Source organism: Episyrphus balteatus, chromosome 1 (genome assembly GCF_945859705.1).
Source record: "Episyrphus balteatus chromosome 1, idEpiBalt1.1, whole genome shotgun sequence".
Taxonomy (NCBI): domain Eukaryota; kingdom Metazoa; phylum Arthropoda; class Insecta; order Diptera; family Syrphidae; genus Episyrphus; species Episyrphus balteatus.
Window position 1 is genome coordinate 27,243,529 of NC_079134.1, and position 15,664 is coordinate 27,259,192.

At 30.1% G+C, this 15,664-nt stretch overlaps 2 protein-coding genes across 2 annotated transcripts; one reads left to right on the top strand and one right to left on the bottom strand.

Moving 5' to 3' along the window:
• The first annotated feature begins 376 nt into the window (after positions 1 to 376).
• On the top strand, positions 377 to 14,742 carry LOC129907608 (T-cell activation inhibitor, mitochondrial). The gene is made up of 9 exons (XM_055983889.1): positions 377 to 511; positions 567 to 714; positions 784 to 910; positions 973 to 1,240; positions 13,292 to 13,512; positions 13,577 to 13,668; positions 13,740 to 13,984; positions 14,040 to 14,171; positions 14,225 to 14,742. The coding sequence occupies exons 1-9, from the start codon at positions 489 to 491 to the stop codon at positions 14,451 to 14,453; spliced, it is 1,485 nt and encodes a 494-aa protein (XP_055839864.1). The 5' UTR covers positions 377 to 488; the 3' UTR covers positions 14,454 to 14,742.
• On the bottom strand, positions 5,671 to 10,445 carry LOC129907607 (uncharacterized). The gene is made up of 3 exons (XM_055983888.1): positions 9,704 to 10,445; positions 6,243 to 7,009; positions 5,671 to 6,188 (listed from the first exon to the last, which is right to left on the bottom strand). The coding sequence occupies exons 1-3, from the start codon at positions 10,407 to 10,409 to the stop codon at positions 5,712 to 5,714; spliced, it is 1,950 nt and encodes a 649-aa protein (XP_055839863.1). The 5' UTR covers positions 10,410 to 10,445; the 3' UTR covers positions 5,671 to 5,711.
• Positions 14,743 to 15,664: the final 922 nt, after the last annotated feature.

Here is a 15,664-nt window from a genome sequence, read left to right on the forward strand (position 1 = left end):
TATCTGTGAAAAAATGCGCTGAGCATTATTTCGCGAGCTAAATTGAGTGGAGACTTTTTGCAAAAGTAGTAGATGAGAATTCGAATTTAGCGCGTGAACTGCGTACTACCTGGCTAAAAATCCTCGCTAAAATTTATCTTTGGAGGAAATTTGTATGAAAGATAAATTTTAGCGCGATCTGCGTACTAGGCTTAAATAGAGACACAAATAGTAAAATAGTTAACGAATGATCGTAATCGTATGCTGTAATTCGACACCTGAATTTTAAAAAGAAAGCGAAAAAAACAAAATAATTTTCACTCAATCACACCCCTGTCACCAAATCTAGTACAAAATCCCTTGTTATCAGTCAGCTGATTTTTCTTTTCATAACAAATTTGACGTTTCCGATTTTTTTTATTTTTTATTCTACAACACGCAAAATTTTAAACAAAATTGCAACAAATTAACTAAAAAAAAAGAAACTTTTATCTCTTTGAATTATAAAAATGTTTTCACGATGTCTTGATTGGTAAGTTTCTCTTTAAAATATTTACAAAATCAAATTCATGAATAATCTACAATAGTCTAAAGAAGAAGACCCTTTTGCCATGTACATTGGGTCTACAATATCCAACAATACGTAATATTAGCACAGCAGAAATTGCCACAGCCTTGAGACCGTTTTATTTTGCAGTTCATCCGGATTTATTTGGTCAACATCCAGAACAAAGGGTGAGTCTTTCTTTCTTTAATTTTTTAAGAATATTCCAGTTTAAATAAAAATGTTTTGATTCACATTAGCACGTAAATGAAGAATCTCTCAAACATTTAAGTGCGCATTTTGAGGCTATGAAACAAAGAAGACTATCCTATAATGTACCGAATGTTTTAAAATTCTATATTAGAGAAGGTGATCCAGAAAAAAGAGGTTAATTTTTGTGTTTGTTTCTGGAATATTTGATTGCTCATGAACTATATTTGTTTTTGCAGATTCTTTCAAATTAATTCAAGTGCGATTGGAAAAAACACATGAACCTAAATTAGTGATAAAGAGCCTTCTCGAATCTTGTAATTTATCCACAGATTACATTGAAACTATTAAATCTGTACAGAATTCTAGCACACAAAATGTTGCTGCTGCCTATGGCAGCTACAAAACTAATGCAACACCTTATGGTGACATCAAGTATGGATCGGAATTTAATAATTTTGAATTTACATTTCGTGAGAGAAGTGTAAATGATCGAAAGGAATTGAGGTAAGTTAAATAGCCTTTAAGATAGTTTAAGATATAAACAAAAGTAAATACGCATCACAGTGGGCCAACTTTTAAAAAGTCTACTATATTTGAGGAGCTCAGAACTAAAACGGCCTAACCCACATTTTCAAAAAAATCAAACTGAGTACACAGATCGAACCGCAATAAAACAATTTATAATATAAAAATACATCCCCATTAAATTACATTAAATAGAGTTAAAATTAGAGCCAAAAACTTTTGTCACTCTAGTGGACGCCATTTTGGCTTCGGCGACAAAATTGCCTAAATCATTTATAGCAAATGTAGTTTCGGAATAAAAAAAATATCAGACCTTAGCCCAAAAGTGTAGCCAACACTCCTAACTAAAAAAAATTACAAACTAAGTATTGAATAATATTTTTTTTATAACTTTTACAAGCCAACAAAAAAGAAACCCTGAAAATATGATTTTCTTTAAACTCGTTTTTCTCAAAACGAAATTTTGTGGGTTAGGCCGTTTTGGCGCTGAGCGCCTCATTTATATTTCGCTTGTGCTTAAAATACATAACTAATTTACCTACTGGGTTAGGGAATATTGGAAGCTAGGCAATTCCATGTTAACTCACCTTACATTCACAAAAACTTCCAATACATGAATAGATTTTTTTGTTATCAATTTTATAAATTGGTAGGAAAATACTGTCCATAAATGTAGCATAACTATTACATTCATAACACTGTGCTACAAAATAAAAAAAAAAATACACCCGAGAAATAACACAGTGTAGGCTGTTCGTATGGTCGAATAATGCATAAAAATATTTTTGTTATATTTTTGGAACCCTCCATTTTTTTTTTTTATTTACAAAAAACCGTTTTTACAGACCTTACGATGTAATCTGTCAATATTTCAGTCATTTTTCCAACAACTCTCAATATGTTATATGTTTTTGGAAAGAGGATTTCCAGACCTTTTGAATGATGTATATAAGTCTATTGTTTAAACAAATTAAGTGTAGGTTTTTATCCCACAAATCTTGAAAAAGTGATTTTTTTTCCCAATTTTTTCAACTTTACCCAATTTTTTTTGCAAAATAAAACAAACAAAAAAAATAAAGTAAGGTTATATTCTGAAAGAATATACATTTAGGCACAAATTGGCGTATTTTTTTATTGAATTTGACCAAAACTGCGGAATCTATGCTATTTATTCGTAAATAGAAAATGTGGCTTTTCATGATGTAAATTGCAATGTGCACAATAGGTTGTTCATTATTTTAAAATAATAAGATTTTCTATGCTCCTAGGATCTTATATGGTTGGAAATAAAATAAAAAAATATTTTCCAAGTTTCAAGTCTCTAACTTAATTCTAACCCGTGCCGCCAAGCGGTTGAAGTTTCTTATGGGAATAACATGGGGTTTCTTGGACCTTGTTCGATCAATTTTAAATTCCAGCCAAACCATTCGTTCAAAAGTTTTAAAACTTTACAGACTCAAATTTAATAAGTGTAGCTATCATGTGAAAATTTTTCAGATTTTTAATTGTTATAATTTTAGAGATTTAGCTTGGTAAAAAAAGTCATTTTTTCAGACCTTTTCAAAAATCGCTTTTTACCCGTTTAATGTCAAAAAATTAAAAAACATACATTTTTAATCACAAATAAGCGTAGTATGTATATTTGGTAAATAAAAAAAATGGAGGGTTCCAAAAATATAACAAAAATATTTTTATGCATTATTCGACCATACGAACAGCCTATACTATGTTATTTCTCGGGTGTATTTTCAGTGTCGCACCGTGTAATTAAGTAAAACATTTTCTTTACTTTTCGCATTTGCTTGGGAAAAATAAAAGTCTGTTTGTAACTCACGTTACAATAATGGGACACGAGTTTTAAGATTCCGACAGTATCAAGTTTTTCTGTGAAATTAAGAATGTTAATTTTTTTAATGAAGATTTCATACATAAAAAACTACAAGCTTTTAAAATAAAATTTAAAGTTAACTCACGTTACATCATTTTAGTAACTCATGTTACCTGCCATTTACTTTTGCAAAAATAAAGAATAAATGCATTTTCATAAAATCCAATATTGTGTAACAAAGCTTGCTTAAATGTTAATTTATTGTAGCAATTTTAGCGATGTTGTCATCTTTACTTTTAGATTCATATTATTATCTGTGGGCTTATTTTTCCGTTACGTTCATGTGAAATTCTTCTGTAGTTGGCAAGCTTATGCTTGAAAAATGCTTTTAAATTATTTATACTCCCTGAAATTAATTTCTAGTCATAAGGGAATATAATTGAATCATTTATTTTCAAAACATGATAAGTCCATGATTTCAAATTTTTAAGGAGAAGACAAAAACGTTCTATTTTCTTTTGTTAAGTGTAGCAAAATGTATAAAAAATATATTTTGTAGAACTTTTACCTAGCTACAGAATATCGTTTGGTATTTACTTTTTGGACCGATAGTTCAAAAGATAAAAAATAAAAACGATTTTGGACTTATCATACTTTGAAAATAAACAAATGTGAAATGAGTTTTAAAATGAATATACAATTTTTTTTAAAGCTTTAGTCTATCAAACAATTGCATTTGGGAATAGAATATAATGTTTCGAGTAGTTATTTTACTTGAAAGACGCTTTCAACTTCAGATTTTGAGTCAGTAGTCAGCTTCTTTATGTGTAGTCAATTACTCATAAAAAAGTTGCTGTTTATTTTCAAAAGATGATAAGTCCGGGACTTTTATCATGTTTTGACAATAAAATTTTTCTTCGCTTATCTGTAAAATCGAATATAGACTGAGCAGATGCTTCATATTTTGAAGGCAGGTGTGGCTATCCCCCAAGAACATATTCAGTTAAAAAAAACGAATTTTGAAAAAAAGTGGACTTATCATCTTTTCAAAATAAACGATTCAATTGTATTTAATTGAATATATAATTGTACCTAAATAGTAATTTGCTATTGGAAAAAGTAAAAAAAATCTGCATAATTTACTAAAAATTCGTATCCACTTTTTCATGGAATTATACCAGCTTCAAAAATCGAATGAAATTTCAAAATCGGTCGAAGGAAAGGTAGTCAAAGTGTCCTTATTTTTAAAATCAATTATGGAAATTTTAAGAATTTTGGTGTTAGTATCTAAAAACCTTGTTTAAATTTTTTTTTTTATATTAGGGTTTTTAAAAGAGGACTATTTTTAATACAATTGAATCTTTTATTTAAAAAAGGAGATAAATCCATTTTGCCTAATAATCAAGACATTTTTTCATTTTTAAACGCCATTAGTAGTGAAAATATTTTAGAGATTGAAAAAATATCTTAAATAATAATATAAAATTTTTTCGGCGAAACAAAAAAATGGATAGAATCTGTTTTGTTAAGATCATTCCACAGATTTGTTTTCACATATAGGGTCTGTTCCTTTTTGTGCACTAAATTAGGAAGTCTGTCAAATTAATGAGACTTGGGAGAGAATTATATACAATACAATTTCATACTTTATGCTTAATTCGATAGCGACTCTCCAGAGGTGTTTTTGGAATTTTTTTTTTGACCAAAATACAAATTTTAGTAAAGTTAATTTTTGGATTTTAATAAAATAAAATAAATAATTTTTTTTTTTGAAAATCAAATTTTCGAAAACGTGACATTCAACTTTTTTTAAATTTTGGTTTTAAGTGTTGATTAATAATAGCTACAAAACTACATACCAATGAAATACTACCAATTTTTGCATTACCAAATTTGTATTTAAAAAAGCCTTCAAAATTTTAGTACCTTGAACCTTAAAAGCAAGTTCGTGCGACCCAGTCCTGCATTTTATTTAATACACCTGAAAAAAGTTTATAAAATGGACCTCCTATTTAAAAAAAAAGATTCAATTATGATCTTTTTTTTTTCTTTTTTCATATTACAAACTTTGAAGATTTTCAGAAAGCTGTTTTTTACTCAATTTTTTTGATTTTGAGTGGAGTTACAAAATTTCCCGTCCTCAGACTTAACTCAACTAAGTAATTTTCATTAAAAAAAAAGTTACTTTTATTCATTCTAACATTCGAAGGGTTTTTTTTATTGTGGTCTTGTGGTGCATACAAAAGAAAAAATTGAAATTTTTCATTCAGGGGACGTGTATTACAAAGCACTTTAGATCATCGGAGAATCTTGAAATTTGGTAGAATGGTAGAATTGGTAGCTTGCAGCTAGTATAGGAGAACAAATTTAAAACCTCAGATTTGTCTCCCTTTCTGAATATCGTAAAATCTTGAAGGTAAGTTTTAATTTTCCTGGGAGCCCAAGGAACAATCTATATAATAGTTTCTATTAGTTTCTATATCATATTTTTAAAATAAAGAAACAAATTTCGATAATACATTAACATCTTATGTTGCTTTAAAACATCTACCCATCCTTATTTTAAAAAATATTTTACGATATGTGTGAGTTTTTGTTTTATAATTTTATCAAATTTAATATTTAACTGCTTAAGATATCATCAATTTCAGCAGAATCAAAATTACAAGCTTCTAGTTCATTAGAATTAAAATGGTATAAATCAGTATCCTTGAGAAATTTTTGTAATTCTGATTCAGTTAAAGAATCACTAAAACCAAGCGTAACAGGAACAGCAAATACAACTGCAGCAAGTTTAGATAGTTCACTATCATGTCTGTAATATTTTTTCCAATATTCTAAAACATTAGTGTCCATAGGTTCCATATTTCTCTCGCATAATGCAGATAATTTTTGTTTTAAATCTCTTTTTGGTACGGATTGATGGGCTTGAGTAATAGATATCATTTTTTGTACATGTTTTCCCAAATTGTCATATTTTCCATTTGATTTTTTTGAAAAATCGTCAACGGTTGGTATAGAATTTGGTTCGCCTTTTTCCTGAGGTATCAGATGTGTCTCCATTTTTTGAATACTTTCAAATGTTTTCATCAGATGATCCTGTAAAGAGATTACATTTGAGGCAAAAATATACACAAAATAACCCAAATATACTTGTGCAACTTGTCTTTGCTTTTTGCTTAACAATGGTGATGCATCAAAATTGAAACGTGGATCTAAAAACAATGCTGCAATGAAAACATCACATTCATAAAGGGGTTTCTGTTGATTTTTTAGTGCCGAAAGCAATTTCGATGCATAAGGATTTTTCACAGCAATTTCTAACAACTTAAGTTCACAACACAACCAGTCTCGATAGAAATCCCCGAATATATACTGCCCCGAATGCATTTCCAATTCCCAATCTATCAATGGTTTAAAGGCACCAACAAAATCTTCAATAATTTTCCAATCTATATCAATGCCTATGTGTTCGTCTAAATATTTTTTGGATTCTCTAAGAACCAAAATAAAATTAATCATTGAAAATATTGATTTCCAACTTTTCATATCATCATCAAGAGTTTGTTTATATGTGCTGATTTTATTGACAATTTGTGTGCATTCATCAATTTCAGATCTTAGAGTTTTGATAACTTCGTTTGCAGCTAATTGTAGTGTACGCGCAGGACATGGAATTACCGGCAAAAACCAGAATGAATCAGCAATTTTTGATTTGATTTCTTGTATTTCTTTTTCCATAAAATAAATGTATATTTTTATTTCATTAAGTAATTGTTTCATTGTTGGGAGCATACTCCAATCGTTATCAATTGTTGTATTTGTATATAATTGTACTTTATCGATGCTCAAATCTTTTATACACTTGTATATCTCTTCAGCGACGGGATCAACTGTGTGATATATCATTTTAAACATACCTAAAAATCGAATAGAAGAATTAATAACTCAGTAAGAATAGACAAAAAAAAGCCAAAGAAAGAAAAACATGTGTAACAGGCCAAGGTATACAGGTTGGTATTGAGGTGGTTTACAATCTGTGAAAAGTCCTGAAAGTTCCTCTGTCCGCTAAACCCGTTATATTGGGTTTTTCGTTTCTATCTCTAAAACAGTACGATTTGGAAAAAAAATGTGTTCTAAAAACTGATTCAATTTTACATCATCAGAAGTTTTCTTGTATCATTTACCGTTTAGAAGTTAAGATAAAGTATAATGTTCGTTTACACCCCAAAATATGCATTATTTTTAAATTGGTATTATTTTCACACCACCTCGGGGGTTAAGTACTAGATGCGATTTTTGTATGATATCCCCAAGAGGCCCCACATAGCTATACATACACTGCGTGTCATAAATAAAGAACATATTTTAAAAAAATATATTAAAAAGATTGGAGCTTTGGTAAGGTAATAAAGTAGATTTTCATAAAGAGTGTGGCTACTATTGCGTTTTTTTGCATTCCCTCACAAAAAACACTTGTTATTTGCTTCAATAGAATAAAGACGGTCTTTAAAAACAGGTATTTACAATAAAAAGAACTTTAACAAAATTATTTCGAGAATTTAAAATTGAAACTTTGATATTATTTGTGCATTTTAATCAGAGATCAGAAATAAATCTCAACCTTTTGATAGGTTCCTTAATAACACTTATTTGTTGCCATTTTCAATAAAGGTCATAAAATTACGTTTATTTAAAAAAAAAAAAGAAAAATTCCGGTCAAGGTCTGAGAGAAGCCTTTATTTTGTATTTTTTTTATGTTTCGGTCAACCAGTGAAATTTATCGCTGAGAGAAAAAAATAAATCTCATCTACAAATTTATCAATTAGAACATCCCTCTCCTGAAACATTTGAAATTGCATTGGTTTGTGCTTGTCGTCCCAATGACTCAAATCAAAGTGGTTAGAACATTTTCATCTTTACATTTTATAATCTTGAGATATAATCTTGGGTCAAAAAACTTTGAGAGTTTATTATTAGTTCAACTCAGTACATAAACTAAAAAAAAAACATTTTTTTCATATGTATTTTTGCAAAATAAAGACTTTTTTGCTATATTCGACATTTTCCTTTGAATTTACCATTTTTGATTTATTTTCAGCGAAAATGGTTAAAGGTTGACCTTTTCCATTTATTTTTTTTTTGGAAAAACCTCAACCGATAACCGATATTTTTGATTTTTAAAAATAGATCTTAACCGATAACCTTTATTTTTGATTTTTAAAAATAAATTTCAAACCTTAACCGAAACCTTTTTAAAGTAATGTGGTAACTCTCAGAGAGAAGCCATTTCCAAATAAAGGTTGGCTGTTATTTCTGGTCTCTGATTTTAACAATATGCACTAAGAGCTGGCATTCTAACCCATTATAATTAAAATGCATTGAAAAAAAATCATCGTTTTCTCTAATCTTTTCTAAATTCTTCATCCACCTTAGACTCTTTTAAAACATAATAAGTTTGCACTGGAAGTGCACTTTCACTATGCATAATTAAAGGTTTAAATATTTGGTAACATCTTAAAGTGTAAGAAATTAAAGTTTTCCATAACATTTAGATTCGGTAATGGATGGTCCAGTAAACTTTCTTTTTGATCCGATATGAAATAATTTTTATTCCATTGCGTTGTGAATTTGGGCACTATCCTTATGGAAATGATAATGACGATTCTTTACCCGATGTACTAAACTCAGCAAAAGCTTAAACTATTAGTTTTGTTTGTCAAATTTTTCGATTATTTTCGCCAGTCTATGGAGCGGGCAGCTAGTTTTTGAATAATTTTTTTTTAGATCGTTATCTAAATCTTCAATCTAGAGGGCGTCGTCGTACTCAATTTTCCCAAAAGAGTAAAATAAGGACCACCCTAATGTTTATATATGTTTATTACATAATTTGAAATAGCAATCTATGTGGCGCCTTTTGGGGATACCATACAAAAAATCGCATCTAGTACTTAACCCCCGAGATGGTGTGAAAATAGTACCAATTAAAAAAAATGCATATTTTTGGAGTATATTAAAGTATCGTAACTTCTTAAAAAAAAAACATATAAGTAACTTCTAAACGGTAAGTGAAACAAGAAAACTTCCGATGATGTAAAAAATTAAATCAGCTACAAGTTTGTAGAACAAATTTTTTTTCTAAATCCTAATGTTTTAGAGATAGAAACGAAAAACCCGTTTTTGTGACATTTGACCCACTATAACGGGTCTAGCGGACAGAGGAACTTTTAGGACTTTTCACAGATTGTAAACCACCTCAATACCAACCTGTAGGTATACCAAAAATCAGCCTGTTATGAATTTTTTCTTGCTGGGCTATAAACTGTTAGAATGGGTGCGTTCACGTACCGATCCAAAGGTATCCGGATACCTTTGTGTTGTTGTAATCCCATATAAAATCTCAGCTGATCGAACACATGTGTTGACAAGCAAAAAAATCCAAAGGTATCCTAAAAATTTCTGGATTCTTGTGTTTCTTATGGGATATTTGATGAACAGCTGATTCGTGTTCACAAACGTAGCGGATACTTAGGTATCTTGGATAGGGTATCTGTGCGTACGTGAACGCACCCAATGAAACCTGCTTTCATTTCAGAAACCCCGCATTAACTTACCGATAATGTTGGTGCATATTTTAAAATCCTTCACGTATTGAATACTAACAATCAAAATGTTGCGAGTTCTTGAAAAAGCATTTTCTACTTTGGAAACCAATTCCAATTTCAAGCAAATCATGATTTTATCAATTTGTTTCGTTAATATTTCTTTAACTTCTTGGTTAACTTTCCCAATCATAAGATTGATATTTTGTGAATTAATGTTGATAGCAAATTTCTTCTCATAAGGTTTTATGAGCTTTTTGAAATATTCATTCTCATCAAATACTTGGATTGGAATATTTGTGAATGCCACTAGGCCAACACAGGACTGTATAAAGTCCTTTCTGCCCATTGTAATACTATCGTAAGTTTCATTTGAGACAGTGCATGTATCTTCTATTTTGATTTGTATCAACTCTTCATCGGAATGAGTTTCTATTTCTAGTTCATCATCATGAGTATTTTTGGTATTGTCAACTGAGATGTTATGAGAAACTTTTTGTTTTTTTGATTTTGGTGATATCGATTTGTTTTCACTACAATCACCATTTTCATCGACATCTAGATCTATTTTATGACGCATCTTATAATGCCTTTTTATGTTTGCTGGTCTTCTACCAGATAAAGTCATGCCACAATCATCAAATAAACATTGTGATTGATTTCTCTCCAGATCGTAGTCAATATATTTGTTGATTTTTGCCTTTCTTCGCGGTGGCATCTTGTTTGTTTTTTTTTTTAGTTACTGATTTGGTTTGTTTTATCAATCTTTGGCTTAATGATTCAATGATAAATAATTAATATTTAAGATTACGAGTGAGATGAATATCATTAAATATTTTGTTCATTCCGATTCCGGAGAAAAGAGTAGGTAAACATAAACAATCATATACGAAACAAGTTGGTGTGCGCTTTTTGTTTTTGATTCAACTTCATGTGCGCCTTGGAGGTAGTTTGTTTCTTTTGTGAAATATCTTTGGTTGATGTGTCAAAAAATTCGTTGTTGTTGTTAACATCGGCGAATAAAAGAACGCACTTAGGGCGAATTCGATATTCGCATGGAGTATGAAAGCAGGGGTGGCAATAGTCTTTGGCAGTACAAATGTAAAAGTGCCTAGCTACACAGTAGTTTGTAAGCCCTGTTCCATTGGAGGTGGTTGTTTACTCGTGAGTAGAAATCTAGTACAACAACTACACATTCTATATCCTCGAGTGATCATGTGTTAATTCTAGTACTAGATCTACTCATGAGTAAACTACCACCTCCAATGGAACGGGGCTGTAGTCAAGAGGGATGAAAAGTGAAGGGGGAAGATGCTCACAAAGGAACTGAATTTTCTGAGGGCAGTACGAGTACAGTTCCATTGCTTGATTAGTTAAGAGAAAAGATAGTGCCATTCATGACTCCTACGGGAATGTAAACTGTTTCTGCAAGAGTGACTCATGAAGGGCCGATTCTTGCCTGGCCAGTTCATTCGCCTTTTCATTGCCTTCAAAACCACTGTGACCTGGGATCCAGATAAGAGTGATTGTGAGGCTTCCATTGAGCATTGAGAGTTCCTTCTCTGCACTGCTGAACCAATTTGGAAGATGTAATGGCCGAAGCAATTGCTTTTATAGCTGCCTAACTATCTGTTAGTATAGCTACGTTTTTTTTTTTTTTTTATTTACCCTAAGCAAGCTTCTTTAATTGCCAGTAAATTTGGTAGTCGAAAAGATTTTGAGATATTAAGGGATTAATAATAGACAGTCCATTTTTGAGCCATCAGTGAAAATGCAGGTGTTGAAGTCTCTCGTGAAGATGCCATCTTTCCAGTTTGTTCTCAACACATACATAGTTCAGAATAAAATGAAAATTGTAGGGAAAAAAAAAATGATTTATACGGAAGATTTTATTGAAATTGCTGTAAATTATCTATTTATTTTGGAAAAATAGAAATTTTAAAATAATAAAAAGTGATAAATATTCATGTATTTGTGTTTTAACAAAAAAATGTGGTTGAACAGCTGAGTGACATTCTGACTATTTCTGTTTCTTTATTGATCACGTTCCAGATATTCTGGATAAACTATTTTATCAGGCCTGTCTATTCCATTCCTTATCTAGAAAAAATAAAGAAAAACACTCCACAGTACACATAAAAAGGTAATATATTCCGAACTGACATTATTCGCCAGATTGTCAAAACATGACACTTTGGCGACCAATGTCAGCTACCGAATTCTTAATTGTTTAAAATACTGACGAAAAACGCACAAAAACCGATAAACCACGCACACCACTAATTTTTAAAGAATTATTTACCATTTTCCGCGATGAAACACGAAGAAAATTTGTTATTTTTCAATTTATAATATTTTTAAATGACATTTTATAAATTAAAACAAAAACAAGTTTCCTGTTTACTGCGATTGAAATATAAAAATTAAAGGCCGACCTGACAGATTGGTGCCCATTTTTGACAAACAAATTTTGACAACGTTCGGAATATATTACCTTATTATGTGTACTGTGAAACACTCTAAATCTCACCACTTTAAAACAATACGATTCCCGCTTAAAATAAGTGGACTCTAGTTAAATTTAAGGTAAACTTCATTTAATTTTAATGTGAATTTTTATCTTTAAAAAAGACAAAAAATAAAAATTGTAAAACTATAGTCAGACTTTAGCTTTAGTTGTAGATTATCGTTCTTATTTCCAACAGTGAGATAGGACGATGGTAAGGCAATCGCCTAGTACCCAACAGTTGTAGGTTCGATCCCCAGTGACTGCCAGTTCATAAAAATAAGATGATCTCCTGCTTAAATTAAGTAAGTTTTTTTTAAATTTGCGCGTTCAAGAAATTAAGGGAATTTATCCGTTTAATTAAAGACGGAACTCATCTTAACAAAAAAAACTATGCAGAAATCCGCTAAATTTAAGGTGGCATCCGCTTATTTTTTGGTGGTCCTTTTTTCTTTTTATCCTTATCTCATCATGCCGTTTTCCCTAGTCTTGACGTTGACTTTGCTTTCCTGAGAATTTTAAAGAAAATCAAACAAAATTTCTACAATGAAATTACAACCGGATTCGGGCAAACCTCACAAGTCACAAGAGAAACTAGTGTCACAACCCAACTAACAATTTTGCTTCTATACCATCTATAAAGCTTTTTATAACCAAATATTTAGTCAGGAAAGTGAGTTGAATTAAATTTTGTGGGGTTTGCGTATCACAAAAACTTTCGAATTTTGTGATCAGCTCTCCTGTTCCGTAGCTTTATAACGGACGATCAATACTTTTGAATGATTTCAAAATGCATTGTAGGTATCCAACAAAAGTAAATGAAATGTTATACAATATAAACAAATTGTCCTATGCTTTAAGTGATAGGGACAATTTTCTCACAAATTGAACATCGAAAACCTTTACTAGTCCTTTATCTCAAAGGACTAACTCAATTTCAACAAGAAAAGTTTAGAAAACATTATTTTTAGAGAATTCATGTTTTCATGTTTTGTATGGATAATTAAATTTCTCGATAGCTTTTACCGTTTGAAAGTTATATGTTTTTTAATATGTCTTTGCCTAATACAGATTTTATTTTAATTTAATTTTAGATCCTGGTTGAAAAACAATGCATCCGAAGCCCTTTCGCGTAGCAAAGACTTGGAAGGATTAAAAGAAGAAGTCACAAAATTACAAAAATCACTTGCAGAACGATTAATGCTCAAAGAAGTTCGTTACGATTGCGGTTGGAATTACGAACATTATCGAGGATGTCTTAAGACCTTAGAACGTCTTGCAAATATGCATGGCAAACATGTAGATGTTTTAAAAGGTTAAAATCTGCTTTAAACTTTTAATTATTATATTTAAACTATTTTTTTTTTAATATTTTAAAGGAAGAATTGTAGTATTTGCACCATTTACTGGTGTCAGTTTGGAGGGTCATGTTATGCTCTTTACTGGAGATGTTTTAAATAATTGGTTGGATGTGAGCTTTTTACTTTTTGTATTGTTCTCCAAAAACGGTTTTTGATTTATTTTTTTCTTTTTTTAATAAAGTTTATAAAAAACATTGCGAAACACGACAGTTTTCTGAAAAAGATTCCAAATTACGAAACAGCTTTATCACAAGTCCTTCGAAATATCAAAATAGGAAGAAGAAAATTTATGCCAAAACAACAAGCCGTTGACTATGCCGGCCATCTGACTAAAGTCACAACAAATCTTTTAGATTTTCTGACCACAAATAAATTTCCAAAATCCTGGCCACAGGATATGTCTGAATTTGAAATAGTCGTTGAATCGTAAGTAAATTTGTTAAAATTTTGTTTGCTTAAATCTATCTAATTTTTCTTAAAGTGAATCTGGTCCTTTAATGGTAAGTCCAACTGGACAACTTATTGCACCTTCTACCTGTCCTGGCACAATTCTTGTTGATTTCATTACCACTCATCTCGATGAGGCTAAACAAAAAATGGAGCAATATAATAAGTAAATATTGAGCTAAACCGATGAATAAAATTAAAAAATTCTTTTCATTTCAGACATAAACATATTGAAAAAGAACTACATAAACGATGTATAGAATTGTTACACTTGAAATCTCTGACAAAAGATGATTCCGTTACACCAGACAAGATGATTCAAACTCTTGACAAGCTGATTTTGACCAACTTGAAGTCATTAGAAAATATTCATTTGAATATAACAAATTATTATTCAGTTCATACAGATGGCACTGTATGCATACCTTGGGACTTTGAATTAGATTAATATTAAAAATCTAGCGCTTTTTTGTTAAACAATATCAATGGATTGAATTGATAGTTTTCCTATAGGAGTCTAGTTCAGTTTGTGAATATTTTAAAAAAAATATATGTTTTGAGATGTGTTCTTTTTTGTGTGTAGAAAAATATATATACAACGAAATGTGATAGAAATGTCAATAACTTTAACATTGTATAGTTTATTTTTTGTTAATACATATATACATGAAATTATTATCTATACTATGTTTACATAAATATTTTATCATTATTAAGTTAAACTAGTCTTGATTCCACTCAAATTTTCTTTGTTAGAATAGTCAAAATACGGATATCTCTAATACGTCAGAAATTTGATATGGCATACAAATTCAAATAAACTTAACGAAAGAAATGAATGATGTTAAAGATGATGATAATTTTAAATAAAGTTATATATGTTTTACAAATATATTATGTATTATTTGTTTCTAATATTCCTACAGTAAGTTGAAAAAATCAAAATTATCGCAACTAAATAACGACCATATGTTAACAAACCGATTTTTAATGGATGGTGATTTGGTAAGTAGACAAAAAGTTGGAACAACATCTTTTTTTTCAATAAAAGGCTTAAATGACAAAATTGAACCCATTACATAACAATTTAACGACAAATTTAGCTTTTGGAGTTAAAATTTAGATCCTTCTGCATACTAGGCTTCGCAGTTCATTTTCTTTTTCATTTTTTCGTATTGAGAGACGTTTGAAGTTTCTTTTACAAAATTTTAGCCATTTCTATTTTCAACTTTTGTTTAATTTTTTTTTTAGTTTTTCAACTTTTTACTTGCGATATATGTAGGTACTTTAGGGAGAGTTAAGTGTTCGGAACAAAAATCGAACTCTAGATAACAATCAGACATAACATTACGATGATGATGAATGCCAAAAAAGTGGTTCCGGAAGTTCCGTTTGTCTGTCCGCCTGTATGTACCTCGAGCTACAGCCTAAACTACTGGAGCAATTTTCTTCAAACTTGATAGAAATTGAATTTCTTTTTAGGACCAAAACTAACGTTATCTGTCATATAATAGAAATAGAAAAGTTACTTTTTTTCGAAAACGGCTTTAACGATTTTGATTTAAATTTTTGTGAGCAGGGGTCAATTCCCGATCTGTGAAAATGTGGAAGTGATAAGTTTTATCACGTTTTCATAATAAATTCGATTTTTGATTTGTG